General features: G+C 40.9%; 1 protein-coding gene and 1 non-coding gene across 2 annotated transcripts in view; one reads left to right on the forward strand and one right to left on the reverse strand.

Annotated features, from left to right (window-relative positions):
• Positions 1-423: 423 nt before the first annotated feature.
• LOC145397899 (5S ribosomal RNA) lies at positions 424-542 on the reverse strand. Its single transcript, XR_013897038.1, has one exon. It is a non-coding gene; the product is annotated as a 5S ribosomal RNA (ribosomal RNA).
• A 2,979-nt stretch (positions 543-3,521) lies between these two features.
• LOC145397805 (uncharacterized) overlaps positions 3,522-27,774 on the forward strand; it is a 432,859-nt gene continuing 408,606 nt past the window's right edge. Inside the window, exon 1 of the mRNA XM_080270825.1 lies at positions 3,522-3,621. Within this exon, the coding sequence (XP_080126951.1) occupies positions 3,522-3,621 (100 nt within the window). The remainder of the gene's footprint in view (positions 3,622-27,774) is intronic.

Here is a 27,774-nt window from a genome sequence, read left to right on the forward strand (position 1 = left end):
AACTACCTGATATCTGGAAGAGAAGCAAACATTGTTCCCTTATTCAAGAAAGGAAATAGACAAAATCCACTTCTACCAATCAGTATCACTAACCAGTGTTGTAAGCAAGGTATTAGAAAAGCTTATAAGAAAAGCTTGGGGAAATCATCTAGAAGAACACAATATGATAACAGAAAGACAGTTTGGTTTCAGAAAAGGAAAATCATGTGTTACTAATCTGTTGAGCTACTATGCCATGTATTACTTCATGAATGGAGTAATACATGGCAAATGGAATTCAGTGTGGACAAGTGTCATGTAATCATTCATTCATTCATTCATTGCCAGACGCCATGTATCCCAGACAGGGTGGCCAAGGGCTTAGAGTTAATTGTTTTACAGGGAGGGGCACTAATCCTCCACCAACCCCACTTGACGTAGGGATGCCAACAGCATCTGGTGTTCCCTGGCGGTCACCCATCCAAGTACTAACCAGACCCAACGTTGCTTAACTTCGCTGATCGAACGGGAAGCGGTGTACTCAACGTGGCATGGCCGTTGGCTGGTAAAAGTGGAAAAAGACCTGATTGGGATTATATGTTAGGAAATAAAACCCTACACACATCAGAAAGTGAGAAGGACCTAGGTGTGATTGTCAATAACAGACTATCTCCGGCTGACCACATCAGTGAGAAGGTACGGAACATGTATACACTGCTTGGCAATATGAGAATAGCGTTTACATACATAAATGAAGACATGCTAAGAAAGATAACAACATCATTCATTAGACCAACCCTGGAGTATGCATCAGTAGTCTGGAGTCCTCATCTCAAAAAACACATAGACAAGATTGAAAAAGTTCAAAGGGCCGCTACAAGATGGGTACCAAGCTTAAGGGATCTAAGCTACGAAGGAAGACTAAATAAACTGAATCTACCAACACTACAGGAGAGAAGGAAAAGAGATGACATGATTATGCTATCTAAATGCATATCAGGGAAGGATAAAACAGACATAAATGATTACTTAACGTATGGGGAAGCATCAGCAAGAGGACACTGCAAAAAATTGCATAAAAAGAGAGGTAATAAAGACGTAAGGAAATTTAGTTTCTCAAATAGAGCAATTGATCAGTGGAATCCACTACCGAATGAAATAGTATGTGCCAAAACAATTCACAAATTTAAGGATATGTACGATAAATATGGTTTAAGACACGGGACAGTACGAGCTTGACTCATTCCTGTAAAGATACATTTAGGTAAGAACACACACACACACACACACACACACACACACACACACACACTTGATAAATGTGGATATGGAGACAGGACAACACGAGCATTGCTCAATTCCTGTATACTACAAATAGGTAAACACAAGTAGGTAAATACACACACACACACACACACACACACACACACACATGCAAGGCACAAGATATATCTCATTTAGCATTTACTAGTCAAAATATTTAATATCAAATTTCAAACATGTCATGGTTTATCTACTGTCTATAATCCATGCACCAGTTCAGGTATACCGGAAGTCATGTGTGTGATTAAAGTATCTTCGCATCCAAATCTGTTTCCCACATACAGAACATGGGTGATTTTCACTCCCTGATGCACTGTCAGTATGTGTCTTCAGGTTACTTTTATGTGTAAATGTTTTATGATACACATGACACTTATATGACTTTTCTCCTGTGTGAATGACAGGTAAAACGCCATTTTGAATTTTCCTTTAAAAAGTCATTAAACTTCAAGGCTGGAGAGATTATCATTTATTAATGTTTTCATATTGACCCTATTAACATTCTGGTATACCAGTAATGTTTGGCCACCTTAGGTGGTACCAAAATCTGGATTGGCCCCTGGACTAGGTCATTTAATACATTAATTGGCATTGTTAGGTTTATATCATGGACTGTGCAACTGCACCTTTTTGGGGGAATAAGTGACTATCCAGTCCGATATTTTATTAATTTTTAAGGCTCATCAGAATTATATGATGAAACAAGTTTCGTTAACTATCAGTGACGATACTCATATATCCGTAATATTTGCTATTTCTACAAGTCCATTACTGATCTCTGTTACACCAAGATGTGAGCAGAGCCAGTTATGACAACTACACGAATGATCTAGATATCCAAATGCCAGACTTAAAATGAGAGGTCATTGAAAAAAACAGACGAACAGACGAAGGGATTAATAAATTAACCAGAAATATTAGCATCACAGAAAAAAAAATAAAAAACTTTCCAGAATAAAGTGAATGAAAATATGGTAATTATATTCTTCGTCTACAAGTGTGGGTTTTATTCACCGTCTTTGATTATCACGCAAGAGTGATTCATCCAACCATTATGGATCCCACGATACGACGACAACTCTTCTTTTTCACTCTCAGACAACTCTTCTGCTTTTTCACTCTCACCTTTCCTCATCTCTTGGCATGCTTTCGACAATACGAGAAGCTTCTCATAGCAGTGAAGACCAGGAAACTACAACAACAATTTCTACAAGATTGCCTCCAGGAACAAGTCATCCCTAAATCCCTACGACCAGCACTGTTCCGACAAGCAGACTCTCCATTCCCCGATTCTGCCAAGTACATAATAAAGGACAGTATCCAATAGGCAAAGAGGGACATCGATAACCTATACTACCGTCTCCGCCAAAAACTACGGATCCTACAGAATCAACTGCCACATGACCTCCTTGAGGTTCTTCGAGAAACATCCGACAATAAGTGTCTAAAAGAAACGCATCGTGAGCAGTTAAACCTAAGTAGAAAACTGTCGGAGTTGTGTGAGAATAGTGTTTGGAGCAAATGCAGTATCCCAAATGCAGTACTAAATTTATCATCTTATGTGCTCACAAAAGTTGAAGAACAAGTTCTCAGTCTCGGATTATCTTTTGCACTAAAACCAAATAATAATGTTGCACTGGATTTCGTTGCCTCCACAATTAATAATCGAGAGAATTTTCCATGTCTAGGAGGAATGATAATAAGTGGGTTAGTGAAACATTTTAATTCTCTTGATTCCATTCCTAAAAGATTTCGTGCTGCTCTCACCAAATTACGGAAAAATGAAGACATTTTCATAACTAAATCGGACAAAAGTAATACAGTGGTTATACTTGACAAAACTGAATATGAAAATAAAATGAACCATCTTTTGAGTGATACCACAACATACGAAAAATTACGGTCCTCCCCTCTGAAGAGACTTGCATCAGCATTTAACAAGAAAGTGAAAGAAGTGTTGAAAAATGTGCCTAATGTAGATATCAATAAGTTCATTCAGATCAACCCTAAATTACCATATATATACGGATGACCAAAGACCCATACAGTTAATATTCCACTGCGTCCCATAATTTCACAGTGTGGGTGTTTTACGTATAAGTTATCTGTTTCTTGCCAATAAATTAGCCCCTGTAGTAGGTACAGTATCCCCAGCACACGTTAAGAACTCTTCGGATTTTATAGAGAAAATTAAATCACTTGACTTTTTCTCCGGTAAAATGGTTAGCTTCGATGTTGATTCATTGTTTACCAAAGTTCCCATTAATGATGTTTTGGAATTTCTAGCTAACAAATTGCCAGAATGTGATATTGACTTAGGTATGCCAGCTGACAGTTTCATAGAACTTGTAAAATTATGTGTGACTTCGAATGCTTTTTCATTTAACAACAACTTCTACATGCAACGTTTTGGTATGGGTATGGGTTCTCCATTGTCACCCATTTTAAGCAATTTATATATGGAGTATTATGAAACGGAACTACTGCCACGAGTTTCTCCCCCTCAACTCATTTGGTTTCGTTATGTTGATGACATATTTTCATTTTGGCCTTCAGCACTTAATAATTTTGACGAGTTTTTCACACACCTAAATAATCTTGCTCCCTCCATTAAATTTAAAGTTGAGTGGGAGAACGGGGGTGTTCTGCCTTTTCTTGATGTGCTGGTGATGAAGCAAAATCATTCACTTAGCTTTAAGGTATATAGGAAACCAACCAGTTGTAACTTGTTCATTCATTATTTTTCGTATCATCAGTCTGCCACAAAATTGTCTGTTATCTCATCAATGTTCCTTAGAGCCCATAGAATATGCAGTCCAGAACATATACAAGAAGAAAATAAACTCATTTGGGAAATCTTCCAAAACTTAAGGTATCCCAAATGGTTCATTAAACAAGCATACCTTCAAGCTAGGCGATCTTACTACGTACCTAAAGACCCCACCACAGAAAAGAAACGTTTCCTCACTTTACCTTATGTTGCAGACTTGAATATGTTAAAGTTAATAGGTTACAGTAGTGATGTAAATATAGCATTTAGGTATACCTCCACCATCAGAGCAATGTTAGTAAAGAACAAAATTAATGTACAACATATTCAGAAGCAGGCATATATAAAATTCCTTGCAAAGATTGTGAACTAGTTTACATAGGAGAAACAGGTCGTAGTTTGGAAACACGGATTAAGGAACACAAGTATTCCATAAGAACATGTAATTTAAATAATGCAATATTTAACCATGTTTGTGAAGCCAACCACAGAATTGACTGGCAAGGTAGCCATCTATTGTATAGAAGTCATGACTTTCGGAAACGAAAGATTATTGAAGCCATGTGTACCCAGAAATAGGAGAATTTCAACCTTAGTGAAGGTATGTACAAGCTAGATCCTATAATAAGGTCCCTAGTGGAAATGTCCCTTCCTGCTACGACACAGGTAAGGTCAGATAGGAATTACACCTGACCTGTCCGGTAATGTCACCCCCAAAATCCCCCTTGGGTTAATCCCCGCTTATAATCTACCCCACCCCACCTCACCTTTACCCCACCCTTCCACACACACACGCATAAAAAGGAACCCTTGTATAGTCAGTATGTCACTCCCTCTCACTATCTTGACCACTGAAGATGGTGGCAGTGTCCACCGAAACTGTTTGGTAATTATATTCTTCGTCTGCAAGTGTGGGTTTTATTCACCGTCTTTGATTATCGCGCAAGAGTGATTCATCCAGCCAGAATGAAAATATATTTACAGACAATATAGAATACTATAAGAACTTACTTGGACATACATATTGCCAACGAGATAATGAGCACCTGAAGAATCCATGGAAAATTAAACAACGAATGAGTAAAAAAATTGGTAGGAAAAATGTAAAAGAATTATGGATAACATAATTTTTTTAAAATCGGAAAGAATTTCGTAATGATGTTGGGGAAAAATTGGACAGACAGAAAAAAATGCCTTGGAACTTTGAAGATCAAAATGGAACACTCGAACTGAAGAAGGAGAAGAAAAACAAGGCATTTCGGTAGGAGTGGGAAACAGAATTTAATATCAGGAAGGAGGAGAATGAAGATTTTGACAGTGCTCACGAAAACCAGATAAAAGGAATGATGGAGGAAAATATATACAGAACAAATTCACATTACACTACAGACTTTGAAAGAACCAGGGAAGTTGTGGAAAATAATGAGGGGGAATCATTTCACACCTTGATAAAAATTTAAGAGAAGACACCCAATATAACCAGAAGTATGTTATGCGGGGCTTTTAGTAATATAATAAAAGTATCATATGGAGTGGAGGGGAAATTGTTGAGTGCTGTGAAGAGTATGTTCGAAGGAGCCAGGGCTACGGTGCGAGTGGATGGTGAGCTGAGAGTTCTTTGATCTCAGTGTGGGACTGAAACAGGGTTGTGTGATGTCCCGATGGCTGTTGAAATATATACATGGATGGGGTTGTAAAGAAGATGCAGGGTAGGGCAGTGGATGTGGGGGTGGCTCTAATGAATGAGGGTGAGATCTGGAAGATTCCGGTGTTGTTGTTTGCTGATGATACAATATTGTTGAGTGAAGATGAATGGGAATTGCAAGGTTTGGTGACTGAATTTGGGACAGTGTGTAGGAAGAGGAATCTGAAAGTTAATGTAAACAAGAGTGAAGTTAAGGTGTTTGAGAGGAATGAAGTCACAGAATGTACAGTGAGGTTGGATGGTGAGGATATGGAGAATGTGAGTGCATTCAAGTACTTGGGTAGTGTGATGAGTAAGGATGAAACTTTGGGGAATGAAGTGCTTGAAAGGCTACAGCAGGGAAGGAAGGTTGTTGGTTCACTGAAAGCAGTGATGAGAAATGGGAGGTGAGTATGGAAGCTAAGAAGTCACTGCATGGTAGTACTGTGATCCCTAACCTGACGTATGGAAGCGAGGCATGGACCTTGCAAGAGGGAAACAAGTCAAGAGTGAGAGCAATGGGAATGAGTTACTTGAAAGGAGCATGTGGAGTGACATGGAGGGACAGGTTGACGAATGAAGAAGTGAAAGAACGTTGTGGGGTGGATGTGGATATGGTTGAGAAGATTAGGAGAAATACACTGAGGTTGTTCGGACATGTGGAGAGAATGGAGAATGAAAGACTAAGAGGGTGTATGTAGGTGAGGTGGAGGGAGGGAGAGAGAGAGGAAGACCGAAGATGAGGTGGAGGGAGGGGGGAGTGAGTTGGGAGGAGGGTAGTTAAATGGTGGGTGACGGAGCGACTTGGAGGCGTTTTGCCTGCGGCCACCCTTTGCGGGATTACGGCGTCGGGCTATAGATAGATAGATAGATAGATTATTCCCATATTATATCAGGTGGATATTTTCCTGATTAATTTAAAATACCAAGTATTATATTTATACCGAAACCTGACAGAGGTAACTCATGCATTACAAGTTACAGACAAATTACTGAACACCAAATGCTAACTGACTTTGAGAATCCAAGACAACAAATGTAAAGGAAACAGAGGACACAGACTGCACTGGCACTTATCACAGAAATCATAGCTAATAATAATAATAAAAAAGAAGAAGATACCAAGTAAAAGTAATTCTAAGAGGCATATCCACGACTTTTGATAGTGTGGGATTTGAGGCTGAAACATATTGTCTTGCAGCTAGAATTATGTACCTATCTTACAATAAAAAAAAATATATGTGACTATTTGGACGACCGTTTCGTAGAAATCAGTGTCAGTATATAATAAGGAATAAAAATCTCATTGTTCAGTGGAGTTCCACAGGGAAGATGTCATTCTCCTATTTTGTACTCTATTTTACTGCTGACACACCACTACCAACAAATCACAGTACAATATGCACATTATATACGCGATGAAATAACAACTATAATCGCAGTGCACGACTCTGAAGTTGCCATTGTTGTACCCTGGCAACCTACCTGTCAACAGTGCATCCGATTGTGTATCATATGCACAAATCATATTATACACGAATATGTTATACACAGATATTATTATACACGAACATAATATACACGAATCACACACGCATCATATTATATACGAAATTGGAAGCACAGTTGATGGGTAGGTTGCCAGGGTACGATGATGACAACCTCAGAGTCGTGCGGCGCCACTTTAATAATGACACAGTTCAAAGAATATGGCAAAAATGGACATTAAAAAAGCAAAGTATTAAGAGGTTAAAAAAAATGGAAAAAGGAACAAATGTAACAAAATTCAAAGTTGTTCAACCAACCAGAGCAACCTACCCGTCACTAGATGTAAAGTTAGGGTTGCTTAGCTGCACCATGGGGCGCTTTGCTGCGATACCAATCTCTCTTAGTCCTTTGAGCCTGTGGCGTTTTTTTTTTTTTTTTTTTACCTGACATCTAGTAGGCTACCTTGGGATGCAAGGCCACAGCACCATCCAGGTTACCACAGTTACCTCCCCCAGGTGTTACTCTAGGTATTCGTTTTACTTACCAACACCATAAAGAGTGGATGTACTGTTGGCAACATATGAACCTGGTACAGTATAAGAGTGTGACTTGAGTCAGGCAGTTGGTACGCCTGCAGCCCATGACGTATTCACACATTTGTTGTGTCCAGGAAGATGAATGAATGGGTTGCAACTGATACACAGCTACGAATCGTATATTAGAAGACACTAGTGAAAGTCATCATACCTACACGTGTTTTTCATTATTGTCATAGTTCATTTCGTTGATAGATAAACTTCAACTGCAATGATAACCAAATTATATGAAAAGATTTCCGTATCATAGACTGATCTAACGAGTGCTCACACACCTTAAAATTGCTCCTGTCTTGCCCTGCCAGACGGTGAAGCATACTTTTCATCAGTGATTTATTTTATACAAAAATCAGATTGTTTCCATAAACTGTATACGGGCATTTTCTGTTTGTAAAATTAATAAATCATACGAAGTTGGGGTTACTGGCTGCTGCTGTCTTCGTAAAACATAATCTTCTCTTCCCATTCCGCCAACGCCAACTCTTTCATTGCGGGAAAGTCATTACCATCTTCCCCTCCCCTCACTCCCTCCCTTCAACCCCCTACCTCTTTCACTTTCCCCTTCCCCCTCTAAATAGCCAGTTCCTCTACCCCCCACCATCCGGCTCAGGGAGTAAGGTCAAAGAATCTACTCTCCTTACATCTGAAACCTATAGTGGTTATCTACCTTAATAACCCCACTGCTGTCATTAAGCCCTATTGACAGTCTGTCTGTCTGTCTATCTCTGTCTGTGTCTGTCTGTCTGTCTGTCTGTCTCTCTCAGGCCGCCTTACATAAGATGTTACCCAAGCTGTGTGTCACTAGTCCATAGTGCCACAGGACGCTTAGTGGAGGCGTGTATAAAGGGAAAGCCACTAACTTCTAAGTCTCTGTCTTTTTGATGGATATTCTTTTATGGTTAATGATCGTCTGAAGTTGTTTGTATGACAATTTTAGGATGTTGCCAGTATTTATCACAAACCTAGCACAGAGATGACATGCAAATTATGAACCGGCAGGATGATAATATCGTTCTACTGACAAGCGAGAAAGTGGGAAGTCCATAAGGGAGGTTGCCAACACTCTAGGAATATCAAAGACAATATTTACCGTACATTATGGCTGACACGTTGGGTATGAAGTGAAAACCCGAACAAACCATGGAAGACCATGGCCAAAGATGATCAACAGATACAAGCAGCTGCAGAAATAATCGTTTTACCAACGCGGCAGCCATACGAGATCAACTACATGTAGAGAGGTGTATTGTATATAGGAGGACTACTGGGCCTTGAGAGCAGGCTGTGAAGCCTATGCCCAGAAGTCGGACACAAAAAAAAAAAAAAAAAAAAATGTGACTGTTCAGACTGTGAAAATTGTCTATGGTATTCACCACAGGACATCGGCCAAAAAACAGCAACTAACATCTAGGCACAGTGAGGGTAGATGTAGATTCACAGAGACCGTGTACAGGAAGATCTTATTTACTGGACTTGTGTTATATTCACCGACAAAAATCATTCCTTTCAACAACATGCGGGAAGATACATTGCTGGAGGAGAATAACAGCAGGTTTAATATTGCAAAAGGGATCACACATGCCTGTTTATATACAAGTAAACATAATGAGTGTATTCCACATAGGTATGAAATATGACATAAGTTGTGTAAATCAGAACTTATTCCATATGCATTGGTTTCAAAGTAAACAATAAGGACAGCTCAGAGTGCAACATCCGTGTCATACAATTTGTCCATGGTCGTAATTTTTGAACCTATCCTATAACCTGTCAGCAATTTTTATACACTCCTTTGTCTGACGAGCGTTAGTCTAACACGACCTTAAGTAAATTCACATAAGTCTCCTAGGAGGTTTAGGTGTAACTGATATTCCAACTCACCTGAGTTATTATTTTCCTATCTCCCAGCTAATTCCCCATTGATTTGGCCAGATCATGAAGGTTACTTAGCTAGAAAGAGTCGGACAACAGATGACGATGAGCCTGATGTTTCGGTCGGTTGCCTGGGCATCCAGGCATCCTTGAGATGCGTATTTACAACGTGCTACTTGAACCAGACGTAGCAACAGAGTGCGTGAACACGGCGAGCATCTTCTCGCTCACAGGATTTGAAGAGGTGCCAACTATTTTGTAATTACAGTGCTAAATACAGGTAGATTACATCATGATATATACATGACGAATCTAACTAAAATTAATCTTAGTTTTATTTAAACTAAAGCCAAGCCAAATATTCCCTATATGTAAATATGTATTAAATCCTCTTTCGTTTTTCACGCGAGGCATTTCATACTATGCACGCGAAGTTAGGTCAATGGAACTTTCCAAATAATCACATGTATTTACAATATAGTTGTCCACAAGGGTTAAACGTAGTAGCATGTAATTTATTAATAATAAGAATTATTAAAGAGAATGTAATCTGTTATAAAACCTCTTGAATATTATTAACGCTCTCCAGGTTTTCCTCTGCTTTTAACCAGGGACGACTATTTTAAAAAGTAAAGAGTGCAACTGCTCTGGGGGGAAATATTTCCACAGTTTTGGGGTCAGGCGAAAAATGATATGCTGTATCATGTAATGTGACCCTTAGCCAGGAGTTCTCTCCATAGGTCTTGAGAACCTTGTGCTGAGGCCCTTCTAGGTCGCACATCTTGACTAGTTTGCTCTCCACCATCCACTATCACCAGGGTAGCCCTTAACTCAAGGGGTACCAGTTTATCAATAATTTTTATGTTCTTATATCCCCTACATTTTATTTTTCCGAGATTCAGCACCCCCTCTGAATCTGGGTGCGTGGAGATCACTTTAGTTAATGGCCACTGGGATCTTGGTTGTTCTGTTTTTACTAAGACCACATTCTCTATGTTTATGACAGACTTGTTACTGGCAGCCTGAGCCCCATAAAATCTTTCTCGTAGGCTCAAAAGATATTCTTCGCTCCAATGTCTATTCCAGGTGTCCAATACCTTTTTCAGACGTTGGCATCCCTCCCGCAGATGTTGTCCTAATTCATTATTTTCTATGGTAGGATTATCTACATCCTCCTGGATATCCACACAAGGCACCGGATGGAGCTTTCTGCCATGAAACATATGAGCCAGTGTCAATGCCTCAGTCGAAACACTAGTGTCAACTAGATAGGTTAAAGGTCTATCATTAATCCTAGCTTCAATTTCAGTTATCACTGTTCTTAACTCCTTTCTTGTGATCTTAGTTCTGTGTAAGGTTTTCCTAAGGCATTTCTTCACAGTACCAATCATTCATTCAGTAAATCCATTTTGCCATGGTGCTCTTGGAGCTATGAGCTGCCAGGTACAATTTTGGATTCCCAGTGCCGACTTAACCTTTGGGTCATTCATTATATTTAAAAGTAGAGGTGCTGCTCCAACGAAATTGGCTCCATTGTCGCTTATTAATTGATTAGGACAAGACCTTCTAGCGGCAAATCTTCTAAATACGTTCAGGAATGTCTCTGAACTCAAATCTTCTGCCATTTCTAGATGTACTGCCCTTGCGTAGGTGCAAGTAAACAGACATATATATGCCTTGTGGGGAGTTCCCTTACCTGTAACAGTTATAGCCCCTGTGTAATCAACTTCAGTTACTTTGAAGGGCCAACTTACATTTACCTTATCCCTTGGTAAGGCAGGTGGTCCGTGTTCATACCTTCTACATGTAATGCAACCTTTGAGATATTTCTGTATGACCTGTCTTCCCTTAGGGATCCAATACCTTTCCCCTGGTTTAGGCCAAAATCTGCAGCACACCTTCATGAAGAGTCAAGTCATGGGCTTCCTTTCCCGGTGACGACTCAGAGAGATGCCTGGAACCACTGTCTGACTCACTTCTTCATTTATGCAACATTTGCGGCCTTTCCTCTAACTTTCTCTCTGTCGAACACCACCTTTCCTTCTCTAAACCTCACCTTCTTTTCTTAACCAAGACTAAGACTCGGCTGTCTGAGGCAACTGACAGCAAACCTTTATCTGTTTCCTCCCACTTTCTCTATACCCATTTCAAAGCCAAAGGTGGCTGTTGTGTATATGTACGCAGCGACCTATCTTGCTCTCATGTTCCTGAACTTGATTCTTCTTAATTCTCTAAACTCTGTCATTCTCTGACGAAATATATCTGTGCTGTATACTTATCTCCTAATTTTAATATCAAAAATTCATCGACTATCTTACTTCTACGATGGAACATATTCTGTCCATTTCTCCTTTCTCTGAAATCTCCATTCTAGGAGATTTCAATGTTCACGACAACCTTTGGCTCTCCTCTCCTTTCATTGATCCACCTGGTGAACAAGCCTACATCTTTTCTGTCCTTAACCCGTATCATCCCAGGCATTTTTGCAAGTTTATATCCACCCAATCCCGGACCAAAAATGGAAAAAATTTTTATTGCATAAAACAGTCCAAAGGGACATATAAATCAAGGAAAAGCAAAAAAAAGTACTCCTTATAGGAGAAATAAGACCAGGATGGCCGTCTGTCGTGTTTTTGCCCAGTTTCCCAAGCCATGAGCAATGTTTTCCCACCCAGCTGGGTGGGATGAGAGAGAATGAGGGGGGGGGGGGAAGAGAAAAGGGGATTCCCCTTTCTCAGTGTCCTCCACTGGCTCATATTCCTCCCCAGACTAGTTATCCAGGTCTTTCTCTTCTGAAGAATCACTAAATGAAGGGACAGAAGGGTCCCTGTGAAAATTTCAACAGCCTCCTCCAGCCCAATGAGGCGGAAAAATGGCGTGATTTTCCCAACATCCTGACTCTCTGACAGACAGTGGCACACTGATGTTACCCACCCACGCAGAACCAGATTCATTACTACAACTGCTTGAACACAGTGTTGCCAATACATTAAGCTACTCCTTAGCAAAAAATAAGCTAGATTAAAGTAGTTTGAGACGTGCTACAGCGCTCGAATTTTGCTGTTGGCATCATCACGTCGCTGGGATTAATTGAGACGTTTTGTACTGTCGGCACCGTGCCGACGGCGGGATTGTATGGGTTAATGACCTAGAGCAGCTTGTACAGCACCCTACCGGTATCCCTGACTGCCTTGGAAAGAGCTCCAACATACTTAACCTCTTCCTTACAACTAATCCGTCTGCTTAAGCTGTTAATCTTTCTTCTCCATTGGGCTCCTCTGATCACAACCTTATTACCTTAACCTGTCCTATCGTTCCGGTACGGGCTGCGGACCCTCCAAAGAAATGTCATCATGGCACTTTGGAGCTGCAGATTGGGAGGCAGTACTTCTTTGATTTTCCATGGAATGACTATTGCTGGTTCCTTGAAAGCAGTGATAAGAAACAGGGAAGTGAAAAAGTTACTACATGACAGTATTGTGATACCAACTCTAACGTATGGAAGTGAAGCTTGGACGTTGTTGGAAGGGCACAAGTCAAGAGTGAGAGCAGTGGATATGAGTTATTTAAGAGGAGCCTGTGGAGTCACATGGAGAGATAGGCTGACAAATGAGCATATAGAGGAGCGTTGTGGTGCGGATGTGGATGTGATAGGAAGCGTTAGGAGGAATACACTGAGGTGGTTTGGTCATGTGGAGAGGATGGAGGGTGAAAGACTGATGAAGATAGTGTATATGAGGGAGGGGGGGAGCGGGAGGGGGAGGCCGAGGATGAGATGGAGGGATGGGGTGGAGAGGTATATGAGAGAGGGGTGTGTGAGTTGGGAGCAGGGCAGTGATATGGTGGGGGAAAGGGCGACGTGGAGGCGATTTGTTTGTGGCCACCCCGAACGGGATTAAGGCATCTGGCAATAGATAGATAGATTATTGCTTCCACAGCCGGGAGCCATCTGAGTGTGCCTTGCTCATTATGGAGGTTATTTTCTCGGGCATGGAAACATACATTCCCTTCTCATATCCTCCAACTAATGCAAGAAAGCCTTGGTTTAATCACACTTGTTCTAATGCTGTCGGCAAAAAGGAGAGGGCTTATAAAAGATACCGGAGCCAACCCACCCCTGAATCACATCTTGTTTATGTTCTGCCTGGAATCGTGCTAAGGCTGTTCTTCGCGCTGCTTAAAATAATTTCATCCGTACCACATGCTCTCAACTCTCCAACTCGATTTCTTCCTGCTTCTTCTGGCACCTTGCCAAAAACCTTTCTAACAACTTTACGTCATCATCCTCCCCTCCTCCTGTCTATTCTGATGGCTCTGTAGCTGATAAAGCAGATCTCTTCGCTCGGACTCTCTCTTCCAATTCCACCTTAAACGATTCCGGTGCTGTTCCTCCATCACTTCCCCCCCTCATGGCTGACATTGAAATTTCTTCAGCTGATGTATTTTCTGCCATCACTGGCCTCAATACTAACTAGGCATATGGGTCTGATGGAGTCCCTCCTGTTGTCCTCAAGAACTGTGCTTCAGTGCTTACACCATGCCTAGGTAAACTCTTTCACCTTTGTGTGTCAACTTGTACCTTTCCTTCTTGCTGGAAGTTTGCTCTTATTCAGCCAGTCCCAAAGAAGGGTGACCATTCCCAACCCTCTAAATATCGTCCAATTGCTTTAACATCCTGTGTCTCAAAAATTTTTGAGTCCATTCTTAACAGAAAAATTTAAAGCATCTTTCCTATCATAACCTTCTTTCTGAGTGTCAGTATGGGTTCTGTCAGGGGCTCTCCACTGGCAATCTTCTCACCTACCTTTCAGACTCCTGGTCATCCTCCTTTCGGGACTTTGGCGAAAGCTTTGCCATTGCACTTGACATCTCAAAGGCTTTCGATCGAGTCTGGCATAAATCTTTAATTTTCAAACTGCCCTCTTACGGTTTCTGTCCTTCTATCTGTGCCTTCATCTATAGCTTCCTTTCTGGTCGTTCTTTAGCCGATGTTGTGGACGGCCATCGATCTTCTCCTAGATCTATCAACAGTGGTGTTCCTCAGGGCTCTGTCGTATCACCAGCTCTTCCTTTTATTCAACAATGACCTTCTAAGTGGTACATCTAACCCTGTCCACTCGTACGCTGATGATTCCACCCATCACCTTTCCATTCGGTTCCCGCAACGTCCATCTCAGCAGTTACTTCAACAAACAAGGGATGAGGCTATGGCACACCTAATGACTGACTTGGCTTGTATCTCTGACTGGGGTAAAAATAATATTGTTGTTTTTAATGCATCAAAAACTCAGTTTTTACACCTATCAACCCAACACAATCATCCACAGGAGTACCCACTAATGTTTAATAATATTCAGCTTAATTCTGCATCATCCTTGAACATGCTTGGGGTTTCATTCACTCTGTACTTATCTTGGAAAGATCATATTGCATGTCTTGTAAAATCTGCTTCCAAGAGCATAGGTGTGCTAAGCCGACTCCGTACCTTCTTTACCCCTGCACAGTTGTTGACTTTATACACAAGTTTTATTCGCCCTTGTTTAGAGTACAACTCTCATGTGTGAGGAGGCTCCCCACATACAGCTCTTCTCAATAGGGTGGAGTCAAAGGCTTTTTGTCTCATTAACTCTCTTCCTCTTACTGGCTTCCTTCAACCTCTGTCTCTTCACCGCATTGTTGCATGTTTATCTCTTTTCTGTCGTTACTTCCATGGTCACTGCTCCTCTGAACTGTCTGCTTGTATCCCTCCACCTCTACAGCACCCGTCTAGCAACAAACTCTCATCCTTTTCTGTTCAACTCTCTACTGCAAGAGTTAACCGTTACTCCCAGTCCTTCATTTATGCAACAGGTCAACTCTGGAACTGTGTCCCTCTGTCTGTATTTCCTACTTCCTATGATCTCCAGTTTTTCAAACGCAGTGTTTCCAGGCATCTCGAAATGAACGGATCTTGCTTTTGGCTCTCTTTTGTATTGTTTTTGTTGTTTCTTGGAGGGAACGGTTTCTGGGCTCCGGCCTTTGGTTCTTTCTTTCTTGCATAAAAAAAATTAACTGTACAAAATAATCGCTCTTAGGTAATAATATGGGATGTCTAGAAATCAGCCTTTATTATTCGACCCTGGGATCTAATTAGACCCTTTCCGTCTACGAACAAGCCTAAATCTCATATCAGCTTATTCTTGTTCCCAGTGCCTCCGTAATAATTCCTTTGTATCTTTTTCAGCCAATAATCCATGAGATCTAACTTCTGAAACCCCACTTTCTTATTTAAAAATTTAACATCTTATTTACTAGTGTTAATAAGTTGTCTTATTGATGAAAATCTGCTAATGTCAGTTAGTTCTGGCTCAGGTACTACAGGATCCAAGTTTACTACACCAACCTCTGCAATACTATACTGTTTCTGCTCAGGCCAGCCTGTAGTGAGTAACCATTTAGGACCTTTAAACCACAAGTTATCTTTGATCAGTCTCTTTACAGTCGAAACTTTCGAGAGCCGATCAGCTGGGTTTTGTTTGGAGGATACATGCATAAATTTAAATTTGGAAGATGGATTTTTAACCCGCCCCATCCTGGAGACGTGAATTCACGTCCTCACATGATGTGCACTCATATCCCGGAGATGTAAATTAACACAGCAACATTGCAAGGTCCCTAATTTGCACAGTTTTCAATTTTCGCGAGTGATTTTTGGCACGTATACACGGGACACCTTCCTCTACAAGATGCCAGGCAGGGACAATGCCTTACCCAGCATGACCTCCTCCCCCCCCCGCATGGCCTTTTCTCAGCAATTCACCTGTTATCAGTGACCTGGCTAATAAAGCCATGTTATGCCACGGTACGAAATTCAGGGCCAGAGTGATTCCCCAATCGATGACAATGTGGAGGACAAACATTAGAGGAAGAAACAGTCAGAAATGATGATCAGGTAATGTGGCAAAAAAAGGACAGGAATGGTGATGATTGATTGAGTGAAACAATGCTTATAATGCCTATATTACCGTTTGAAAACCAATATACTCTCATGCTATATATAAATTCGTACCAAATAAATAAATAAATACCGTTTATGAGTGGTGTAGAATAGTTATCCTCCCATAGAACTCGTTTTCTTTGCAGCCAGCCTGAGAGAAAACCCTGTAAGGTAAGGAGGTACTCCTACCTGGATCGAGTATTTTAAACCTCAGGTGAGCGATTTCTCTATGAATTTTCGATGTTTCTCACCAAAAGCGGGTGTTTGAGCCAAAAAAAAAAAAAAGGTCCAAAAATGTCGGGACTGGGGCGTACCACTGCCCAGAAAACATCAGGATGGGGCGGGTTAATAATCTTCACTTTGTTGGACGAATGGAATTTTACAGTCTTCCTTCCCTATCCAGTAAAGATAAATATCACTGTTAGTCCATATATAGATATCCTCAATCTGTGTATCAAGAGTAGTGGTCAAATACCTGGCCAATTTAGTTCCTACTTCTATGGAAGCCAATTCCATTTGAAGCAGGGTCCTTCCTTTAATTGGTGCAACTCTGGCTTTGGACATAATAACCTTACTATCCTCTCCTGTTGCGCAATAAGCTACTGCTTCATAAGCCTTTGAGAAGCATCACAAAATATGTGTAAGTGTGACTTCTCATTACTGTTTATTTTCCTGGGAATACATATGCTTGATGTGGTTTCAAACTCCTTTCTAATCTGTTCCCATTGTTCCACATATGTCTCACCTAATTCAGTGTTCCAGTCTAACTTTTCTCGCCAAGCCTCCTGCACTAAACATATTGCCCCTGATAACTATCCTAATGGGTCAAATAACATGGAGACCTGACTTAACAAGGACCTCTTGGTGAGAGTGACATCAGAGAACTTAATTGCTTTCAAACTTATTTCATCAGCTCTTGTATCTTATGAAAGACCCAACATATTATGAGTTTTGGGAATGTCAGAATTTGGATAGCCCTCTTGTATTTTATTCCTCAAAAGCATTGAATGTGTATTTCAACTCTCTAATGGCAAATTTGCCTTCCCACATTCGAAATTGGCTACTTCATAAGCCTTCAATGCTTCCGACTCTGTATCAGCAACACCTTGCAAATTATCCATGTAAAAGCCTGCCTATTTCTGGGCATTTTGCATTTCCAAAATGATGCTTTAAAGTGTTGCAAAGTAGGAAAGGACTAGCACAAATGCCAAAGAGGACCAATTGGAAACAGTAAGTCTTCATTGGCCTATCCTCATTTTGAGGGTCTTGAGGCCAGAGGAATTTTGTAAACTTCCTGTCCTCCTCTCTCAGTATTCTTCTTCTCCTTTCGGCTCTCCCCTTAGGGGTCGCCACAGCGGATCACCCGTCTCCATCTTACTCTGTCTTCTGCATCTTCTTCTCTTACACCTACCACCCGCATGTCCTCCTCCACTACATCCATAAACCTTCTCTTTGGCCTTCCTCTCTTTCTCCTGCCTGGTAACTCCATTTCCAGCATCCTCCTCCCAACATACTCCTCATCCCTCCTCCGTACATGCCCAAACCATCTCAGCCTCGCCTCTCTAGCTTTGTCCCCAAACTGACTTACGTGAGCAGTCCCTCTAATATGTTCATTTCTAATTTTGTCCAACCTCGTCACTCCTAGTGAAAAACGCAACATCTTCAATTCTGGTACCTCCAGCTGTGCCTTCTGTCTTTTTGTCAGTGGTACTGTCTCCATTCCGTACAACATGGCTGGCCTTACTACAGTCTTATAAACTTTCCCTTTCATTTCTGTAGAGACCCTTCTGTCACAGATCACTCCTGTCACCTTTCTCCACCCACTCCATCCCGCCTGCACTCTCTTTTTTACCTCTCTACCACACTTTCCCTTACTTTGTACAGTTGACCCCAAGTATTTGAATTCATCTACTTTTGCCACCTCTACACCTTACAGTCTCACGGTTCCCTTGTCATCTTTCTCATTTACACACATATCCTGAGTCTTGCTTCTGCATACTTTCATTCCCCTTCTCTCCATTGCATATCTCCATCTCTCAAGCTCTGCCTCAGCTTCCTCCCGGCTCTCACTACATATCAGAATGTCGTTCGCAAACATCATTGTCCACGGAGGCTCCTGTCTAATCTCATCTGTCATTCTGTCCATCACCATTGCAAACAAGAAGGGACTTAAAGTTGATCCTTGATGCAGTCCCACCTCCACCTTGAAACCCTCAGTCATTCCTACTGCACATCTTACTGCTGTTACACTATCGTCGTATATGTCCTTCACCACCCTTACGTACTTCTCTGCCACTCCTGACTTTCTCATACAGTACCACAGTTCCTCTCTCGGTACCCTATCATAAGCCTTCTCCAAGTCTATAAACACACAATGCAACTCCTTCTGGCCCTCTCTGTACTTCTCCATCACCATTCTCAAAGCAAATATGGCGTCTATAGTACTTCTCCCTGGCATGAAACCAAATTGCTCCTCGCAGATCCTTACCTTTCTTCTCAGCCTAGCTTCCACCACTCTTTTCCATGTCTTCATTGCATGGCTGATCAGCTTTATACCTCTGTAGTTGCTGCAGCACTGCACATCACCCTTGTTCTTGAGAATCGGAACTAGAATACTTTTTTTCCACTCCTCCGGTATCCTCTGACCCTCCAGGATTTTGTTAAACAATCTGGTAAACCACGTCACACCCATCTCTCCTAAGCTCCTCCATGCTTCCACTGGTGTACCATCTGGGCCCACTGCCTTGCCATCCTTCATCCTCTTCATGGCATTCCTCACTTCCTCTCTGCTGATCTCTTGCACTTCCTGACTCACTACCTCCAACTCTTCCAACCTTCCCTCTCATTCTCTATATTCATCAACTCTTCGAAATACTCCTTCCACCTTCTTAGTACACTTTCCTTACTTGTCAGTACATTGCCATCTGCATCTTTTATCATTTTAACATGCTGCACATCCCGCCCAGCTCTGTCTCTGCCTGGCTAATCGGTACAGGTCTTTTTCCCCTTCTCTACTATTCAATTTCTCGTACAGCTTCGGGTATGCATTTTCTTTTGCCTTAGCAACCTCTTTCTTGGCTATGTTCCTCGTCTCCTTATATTCCCGAACGCTTTCTTCGTCCCTGTGTCTATCCATATTCTTCTTTGCCTGCTTCGTCCTATTTATGCCATCCTGTACTTCCTCATTCCACCACCAAGTCTCCTTCTCCTCTCTCCTCTGTCCCGATGTCACCCCAAGTACCTTCTTGGCTTTCTCCCTCACCACTTCCGAGATAACTGCCCATCCGTCCTCGTCTTCCCTGCCTCCGAAAGCCTGGCTCACCTCATCTCTAAATTTACTACTGAAGTCTTGCTCCTTCAGCTTCCACCACCTAATCCTTGGTTCAGCCCTCACTTTCCTCCTTGTCTTCACTTTCAGACTCATCCTTCCAACCAACACCCTATGCTGTCTTACTACACTTTCCCCTGGCACTATCTTACAATCACTGAATTCTTTCAAATTGCATCTCCTGCATAGGATATAATCTATCTGCGACCTCCTTCCCCCACTCTTATACGTAATCCTGTGCTCTTCCTTCTTCTTGAAATAAGTGTTTACTACAGCCATCTCCATCTGTTTTGAAAAATCAACAACCATCTGACCCTCAGCGTTCCTTTCCCCAACACCGTACCTGCCTATCATCTCCTCATCACCACTATTTCCTTCTCCAACATGCCCATTCAAATCTGCTCCCATAACCACTCTTTCCTCCCTGGGTATGCTCTGAATCACTTCCTCTACTTCACTCCAAAACTCTTACTTTTCCTCCGAGTCACACCCCACTTCCAACCTTCCCTCTCTGATGACATTAATCAGGACCCCCTCAGTTTACATCCTCAAACTTATTACTAAACCGACACTCTCTTCACCTCCAATACACTATCTATATACTTTTCCTTCACTTCCACCCCTACACCATTTCTCCCTCCATCCACGCCATGGTAAAACAACTTGTACCCTTCTCCAGTCATCCTCGCTTTACTTCCCTGCCATTTTGTCTCCTGCACACACAGTATATCCAACTTTCTCCTCTCCATCATATCGGCCTTTACCCGTCATCGTGCCCACATTCAAAGATCCCACTCTGATCTCCACTCTTCTACTCTCCCTTCTCTCCCGCTTCCTCCGGGACTGTCTTCCTCCTCTTCTCCTCCTCTCCTTCTTTTGTCCATCAGTCGCATACTTTCCACTGGCCCCCTGTTGGACAACAGAACCAGTGGCGGTCGTTGTTGACCCGGGCCACGACCGATCCGATATGAAGTTTCCTTTTGTGCTCCGCATATTGAGTTGGCTAGGGTTTTTACGCCGGATGCCCTTCCATGACGCAACCCTCCCCATTTATCCGGGCTTGGGACCGGCACTGAGTTGCACTGGCTTGTGCCTTCAGTGGCTGGGTTCCTCCTCTCCTATTGTGAGAAAAGCCTTACTAATGTCTGCTGTATAAGCATATGGTTTCTCTCTAAATTTTAGCAATACATTTCCTAACTTCTCTGTTAGTGTAGGTCCAGAGTATAGGCAATCGTTCAAGCTAGCTGATCCCTTGGGCGCTTTACTACTACAATTGAAAACTATCCTTATGGGAGTAGTTACTGAATCTTTGCTTACAGCATGATGTGGCAGATAATGTCCCTCCTTATGGTTAACAGGGAATTCTACCTCTTCTATAAATTTATTCTTCAGTTGATCTTTTATAATATTATCATATATGGTTAGATGTTTTGGTTTATCCGTCAACTTTCTTAGAAGAGAATTTAACCGAGCCTTAGCTGCATGGTAATTTGTTGGTAACTCCTAATGGTTTAGCTTCCATGGTAATCCTACCCGATACTGTCCATCCTTAAATTCCACTGACTGGTTATATAGATTCAAAGTTATTTTATCTTCCGGGGTTGGTTCCTCAGAGTGTATTCCTACACTGTCGAGGTCCCACAATTTGTGTACAGATTAAATTTTTTCATCCAGCAAGTCATTTATCTGAGTAGGTTCTAGTTCTGCACCTATTCTAGCTGCCATCAATGACTGTGTGGGGGTAACAAAGACTGAGTCTACTAGTTTAGCCTCTTCTTTAACTTGTTTTGGAAAAGCAACTGACCCATAACAAGGTTACCTCCTGGGCTCTTGAACAACTGTACCTTATTCTCCTTGAAAGTCCTGTGTAGGAATCTTTCACAGTACTCGGAACCAATTATCATTTTTATGGGACCCACAGTATCTGATTCCACATTCCGTTTAACCAACTTTATCCCTGAGCTTTTGAGATGATCAGAGGTTTCCTGCAGTCCTTTTATATATATATTTGTCTCCATATTATCCCGTACAGCTGCTGTTATACGGCATATATATCTGCCTAGTTGTATTACAGGTCTAACAAAATCAAAGGACTGAGCTTCCTTAGTAGTTAAGAATCCTGTAATGGCTAGATTACCTTGCCAATAATAGGTAACTTTAATTTTTTCACAATGTCTGCAGAAATGAAGGTTTTCTGAGCACCCGTATAAAAAAGAGTACATGCTAATAGGTGTCTATTCTCAATCACTACCTTCACATCTGCTATGGGAACTGCAGCTGGCATTACTATTGGAGTATTCCCCTTAGCAGTTGTCATATTGATACTCATTTTTAATCCATGGGCATAAAGCACTATGATGATGATCTCTTTTACATTTGAAACAAAGATTGAGTTTAATCTTGCAGTCCGCGGAAGTGTGTTCGGACTTCATGCAGATTATGCTTTCCTACTCTAGAAGCATAATCAGGATAATGTTGACAATATGCACTGCAATGTTGCTTCCCACAAAATGCACAAACCTTCCTGTCCTTTACCATGGAAAGTTTTACCTCCTTATTTTCATCAGCTTGTCTGTTCCTTGGCTTAAATATTTTATCCTCAGCTTTTAAAGAGCTAAGGAAAGTACAGTCAGCCACAGGAAAAAGTATACACCTCTGGTCCCTTCTTGGAAGATTTTAATAAGTAACACTGCCCTGAACAGCATCAACAGATGAACGGAAAACGATCATCCTGAGCTGTTTCCCCTCCTATCTGATATGAAAACATCGGCCGAGAAAATGCTATACATTTTGTGTTTATATTTCTCCCTTTGTATACTTTTTTCCTGTGGCCGACTGTACCTATCTCTTCCTTAGGTACAGACTTAGCCTTCTCTGATTTAGATTTCCCAACCAGTTGGCTAGTGTTTTTTTTTTCCCTTTATTTCAGCCTTCTGTTTAATCTCAGCAGGCTTTACTGTTCCTTGCAAATGTTTACAGAGTTGCATTAAGCCTTCCTCAATCTCCTCACAGGAGAAATGATCCTTTTGGTACCTATCATACAGGGCATCCTTAGTTCTTGGTAGAAGCTTTAAGGACACAATTCTAGAAAGCTCCCAATCTGCTGCTTTAATATCTTCTGAAGTACCTCAAGCTTTTAAATTACAACTCATCACAATCCTAAAATTTTGCAGGGAATCAAAATCATGTTTAGGTATGGGTAATTCAATTACGGTCTTCAATATTTGGGTGATGACCTGCTCCCTGTCTTGGTAATTCTGTCTAAGAATAGTCAGTGCCACCTCATAATTGTTTTCTTCCAGGGTTAATTCGTTTACAACTTGTAAGGCGTCCCCTTGACCTATCCTAACAGATGTGTGAGTTTACTTACATTAGGGAGATCTGTTCTCTCATGAACTACCGGTATTTAAATTGATCCCAAAAGGATTTCCAATTTTGCCCCCCCATCAGACTCCGGAAGCGTAATTTGTGGTAGTACAGCTTTACTCCGCTGTTCCACAACCTGTTTTTCCGCGTCAGTCTCGGCTAATTTTGACTCTAATAACTTCACTAAGGTTAAATATTCCTCTAGTTTACCTTCAAATTTGGTAGTGTCCTACTCTAAGAGATCTTTATCATTAGCTTTTACCATGGCTGCTTCTAAATTTACATAATCTTCTTCATACGTAGTCCATCTATCCTTTAATATATTCAAGAGACCATTTAACTTCTCCCTGGACGGAGGTGTTTCAGCTAACGATTGTCTGCAATCATTGATAACTCTCGCTACCCATCCTGCCTTACTACTAGAGGATCTCTGTAACAAGGAAATAGACATGTTGACTGATTTCTAATTTACTAGATTACTATCCTGCCTTACTACTAGAGGATCTCTGTAACAAGGAAATAGACATGTTGACTGATTTCTAATTAACTAGATTAACCACTAATTTCAAGCACAAATTTACCCCAGCTCAGTAGTTACCTAATTATTTAAAATTTTGAGGAGCGTAGAGATTTTTATGGCATTAAACCTATCTCCCTGGGTTGTTAAACCTCAAGGGTTATATCTTTATCCCCACACTCAGTTTCCAAATAACCCATATTCCCTGAGCTCAGAACTATTTACATCTTATTATAAAATAGGCCCACCCATAGCTTGTATAGCACAGAACTGTCTTTTCTTCAGTTCTGAGTAATTCAGAAATTTCTGCAGAACCGCTTCTCTGCCGTGATGATTCCAATGTATACCATCGGCTTTTAGTGTTGCTTGGGAAGGCTTTGCATTAAAGTGGATAAAATCTTTCCCCTTCCTAGTTCTCTGCAACCTCCTATTCACGGCTCTGCTAATTAATTTATACGTACTGGTGAACCATATGTTTGGTTTCTAGGCTAGAGAAGAGTTATAGTTACCGAAGATTTACATGAACCTTCTATGGCTCCTACCATGGCTAGAATGTTTTCCACAATTTCATTAACTTCCACATCTTCATAAATATCATTTCCTCCCAGGAAAAGGTTAGTGCTGTCATGCTCCCAAACTAATACGGCATTTAGCCCCTCTTTATCAGAAAAGGAACTTGCCCTTCCACCCGGAGCTCTGTATATACGTATTTCCACTTCATCCACTTCTACAGAACGTGGGAGTAGGCTGTGCACAATGAACGCAACCTTAAAATCATTCAGTGCTTCAGCACACATCTGTTGTCCTCACTCTCAGGGGCACCAAAAAATGTTAGAAACTTTTATACACTCCTTTGTCTGACGAGTGTTAGTCTAACACGACCGTAAGTAAATTCACATAGTCTCTTAGGAGGTTTAGGTATAACTGATATTCCGACTCACCTAAGTTTTTATTCTCGTATCTCCCAGCTAATTCCCCATTGATCTGGCCAAATCGTAAAGGTTACTTAGCTAGAAAGAGTTGTTCAACAAATGATGACGAGCCTGATGTTTCGGTTGGTTGCCTGGGCTTCCAAGCGTCCTTGAGGTGTGTATTTACAACATGCTACTTGAACCAGATTTAGCAGCAGAGTGCCTGAACATGGCAAGCATCTTCTCCCTCACAGGATTTGAAGAGGTGCCAATTGTATATTAATTACAATGCTAAATACATTTAGATTACATTATGATACATACAAGGCAAATCTAATTAAAATTAATCTTAGTTTTATTTAAACTAAATAAGTCAAGCCAAATATTCCTTTTATGTAAATATGTATTAAATCCTCAATAATTTTTCACGTGAGGCATTTCATACTCACTGTGCACGTGCATTTAGGTCAATGGAACTTTCCAAGTAATTACATGTATTTACAATATAGTTGTCCACAAAGGTTAATCGCAGTAGCATTCAATTTATTAATAATAAGAATTATTAAAGAGAACGTAATCTCCGTGTTATAAAACCTCTTGAATAGCTATTAACGCTCTCCAGGTTTTCCTCTGCTTTTAACCAGAGACGACTTTTTTAAAAAGTAAAGAGAGCAACTGCTCTGGGGGAAATATTTCCCACATAACCTTTACCCTCGACTGAGCATTGTAAAATCCAGTTACTGTACGTATGGACCCTCAGCCATTCGACGAATATTGGTACGAATTTGATTAGAGATGTCAAGATTGACCTTATTTATGATACTGACCTTTATTGTTGTCCTCGAAATACAATCACTTCATCCTTGTCTCCCAGGCTCTGTCCAAATCGAGTAGCTAGCTGAGACAAAGAACCGACTCATAGCCATTACCTCTGTCCAACGGTTCTAAAATATTATTCACTTCATCCTGTGCTCATCCCCAACTTTATCACATTTGGTCTATATCTGGTAAAAAAAAAAAAAAAAAAAAAAAAAAAAGTTAATTGACCATGCACCAGAGATTTGACCTTGTTCGGCCCTAGTTCAGTAATCTGTGATATTTTGTTCAGTAGGATTTCCATAATATTGCCGAAAACAGAAGGACTGACAGGCGAACTAAAATTAACAAAGCACATACCCCTAGCGTAACACGCACGGGTGTAACAACACACCAAATAATATTTGCCCTGTTTTCCCAGTAACAGATACAACGGTCAAAACATCTTTAAAAAAAAAAAATAGTGGGCATGTCTTATATAACATGTGGGGATGGTATGTCTTCATGGGGTGTGTTGTCTCCCTCGCATTGACGGACCCTTTACAACAAAGTATCTTGACATTCTTGAAGAGGAATTTCTGCCTTCTCTCCTTGAACAGCACTACCCTTTTCCCGGGAGGATATTGTTTGCCCATGACAAATGCCCAGTGCACACATTCCACATCTCCCAGAGATGGTTTGACATACACCCCTACCTGGAACTACTGGACTTGACGAGTCGTGGTTGTGATATGTGCCCCATCGAAAGTTTGTGGGGCAACATGGTATGCACATGGGAAGAAGAAAAGGAATGAACGACACAGCAGGCTGTGATTGTTGCAAATGATGCATGGACTAAATATTAGAGACACTGTGGTTTATAGCCATATGTTATATTCGTAAACATGATGTCTTCAGCAGACTGAGAAAGCCCTGAAATTACCTTGTTAGGTAACTGTCATAATTACTCTTTCTGCTACACGGTCAGGATGTTCATATGCAGTTAGATTGCATAATGTGAAATATATGTTCTAGATTAAACTAATGACATTAATTATGCTTTTTTCTGTATAGGTACTTTAACAACATGTCTGTACTAATATCAATACAAGGTAATACATATAAATGGCACACGAAAACTGTTACCAAACATCCATGGTGTACGAATGGTATACAGTATTAACAAATATGGTGGGAAAATCAACTGAATTTTTACGTCTTTTAGTAAAAAATCCATTGCCTCAAATATTGTTGGTGCGGTGTCATGTGGTTATACATAGCCTAGATAAATTTATTCTACTGCTTATCTGTTTGTATATGATGGAATGGAATTAACACAAATAGTAAGTGATATAATCATCAGACTTATAAGGGTGAAATCGACATTTTCTTTTTTTCTTTTTTCTTTTTTAAGAAGAGAACAAATGGATGGTCGGTGTTGAAATCTACAGATGAAGTGAGAGGAAGAGATGAGAGAACTTGGTAATGAAATGAATATCATCTGTTCACTAGGACTGAATGGGGGAGACAGTGGCAAAGTTGATATCCAATGGATGCCGGTTTGTATCTTGGCTAAGACAGGGAGTGGTATATGAGTATGAATTTCGTTAAAAACAGACAAAAATGATTTACCTTAAGATCTGCTGACATGTCACAAAAACACCCAAACTACTGTAATACAAATACACCAGTACGAAACATCCTAAAATGGACGGTGGGTGCTAGTGCCGAAATGGTGTCATATGGAAGTGAATGGTTTACAGGAAGACTGCTGGACCTCAGAGAATAGGCTCTTAGCCCTATATTCTGAGTCACACACACACACACACACACAAGGCACCAAGGAGATCAGACGCACGCTGCCATCGCTCCATAAATGGCCAACTTGGCCAGTGGCATTACCTAAATTAGTATCTTTATATGAGTCAAGCTCTGTACCAGGTTAGACTAAATGGTGTTCTAATTAATAAAAAAAAAAAAAAGTTTTAAGCAAGACTTGTTCTAACAGAAAACAAATTAGAGTAAGAATGCGCACAATCAGCTGATCATTTGTTTAGTTTACAAGTGCCCCAGGGAATGTAAGTACCATATGTGCTTTTAGTACTGCAAAATGACCACATACTTTAGTAAAGCAAAGTTGGAAAAGAAAAGGGATAAGGGTAGAAAGCA

This window comes from Coenobita brevimanus, chromosome 43, assembly GCF_032717465.1.
Source record: "Coenobita brevimanus isolate Jiangsu-jjx chromosome 43, ASM3271746v2, whole genome shotgun sequence".
In the NCBI taxonomy this organism is placed as follows: Eukaryota; Metazoa; Arthropoda; class Malacostraca; order Decapoda; family Coenobitidae; genus Coenobita; species Coenobita brevimanus.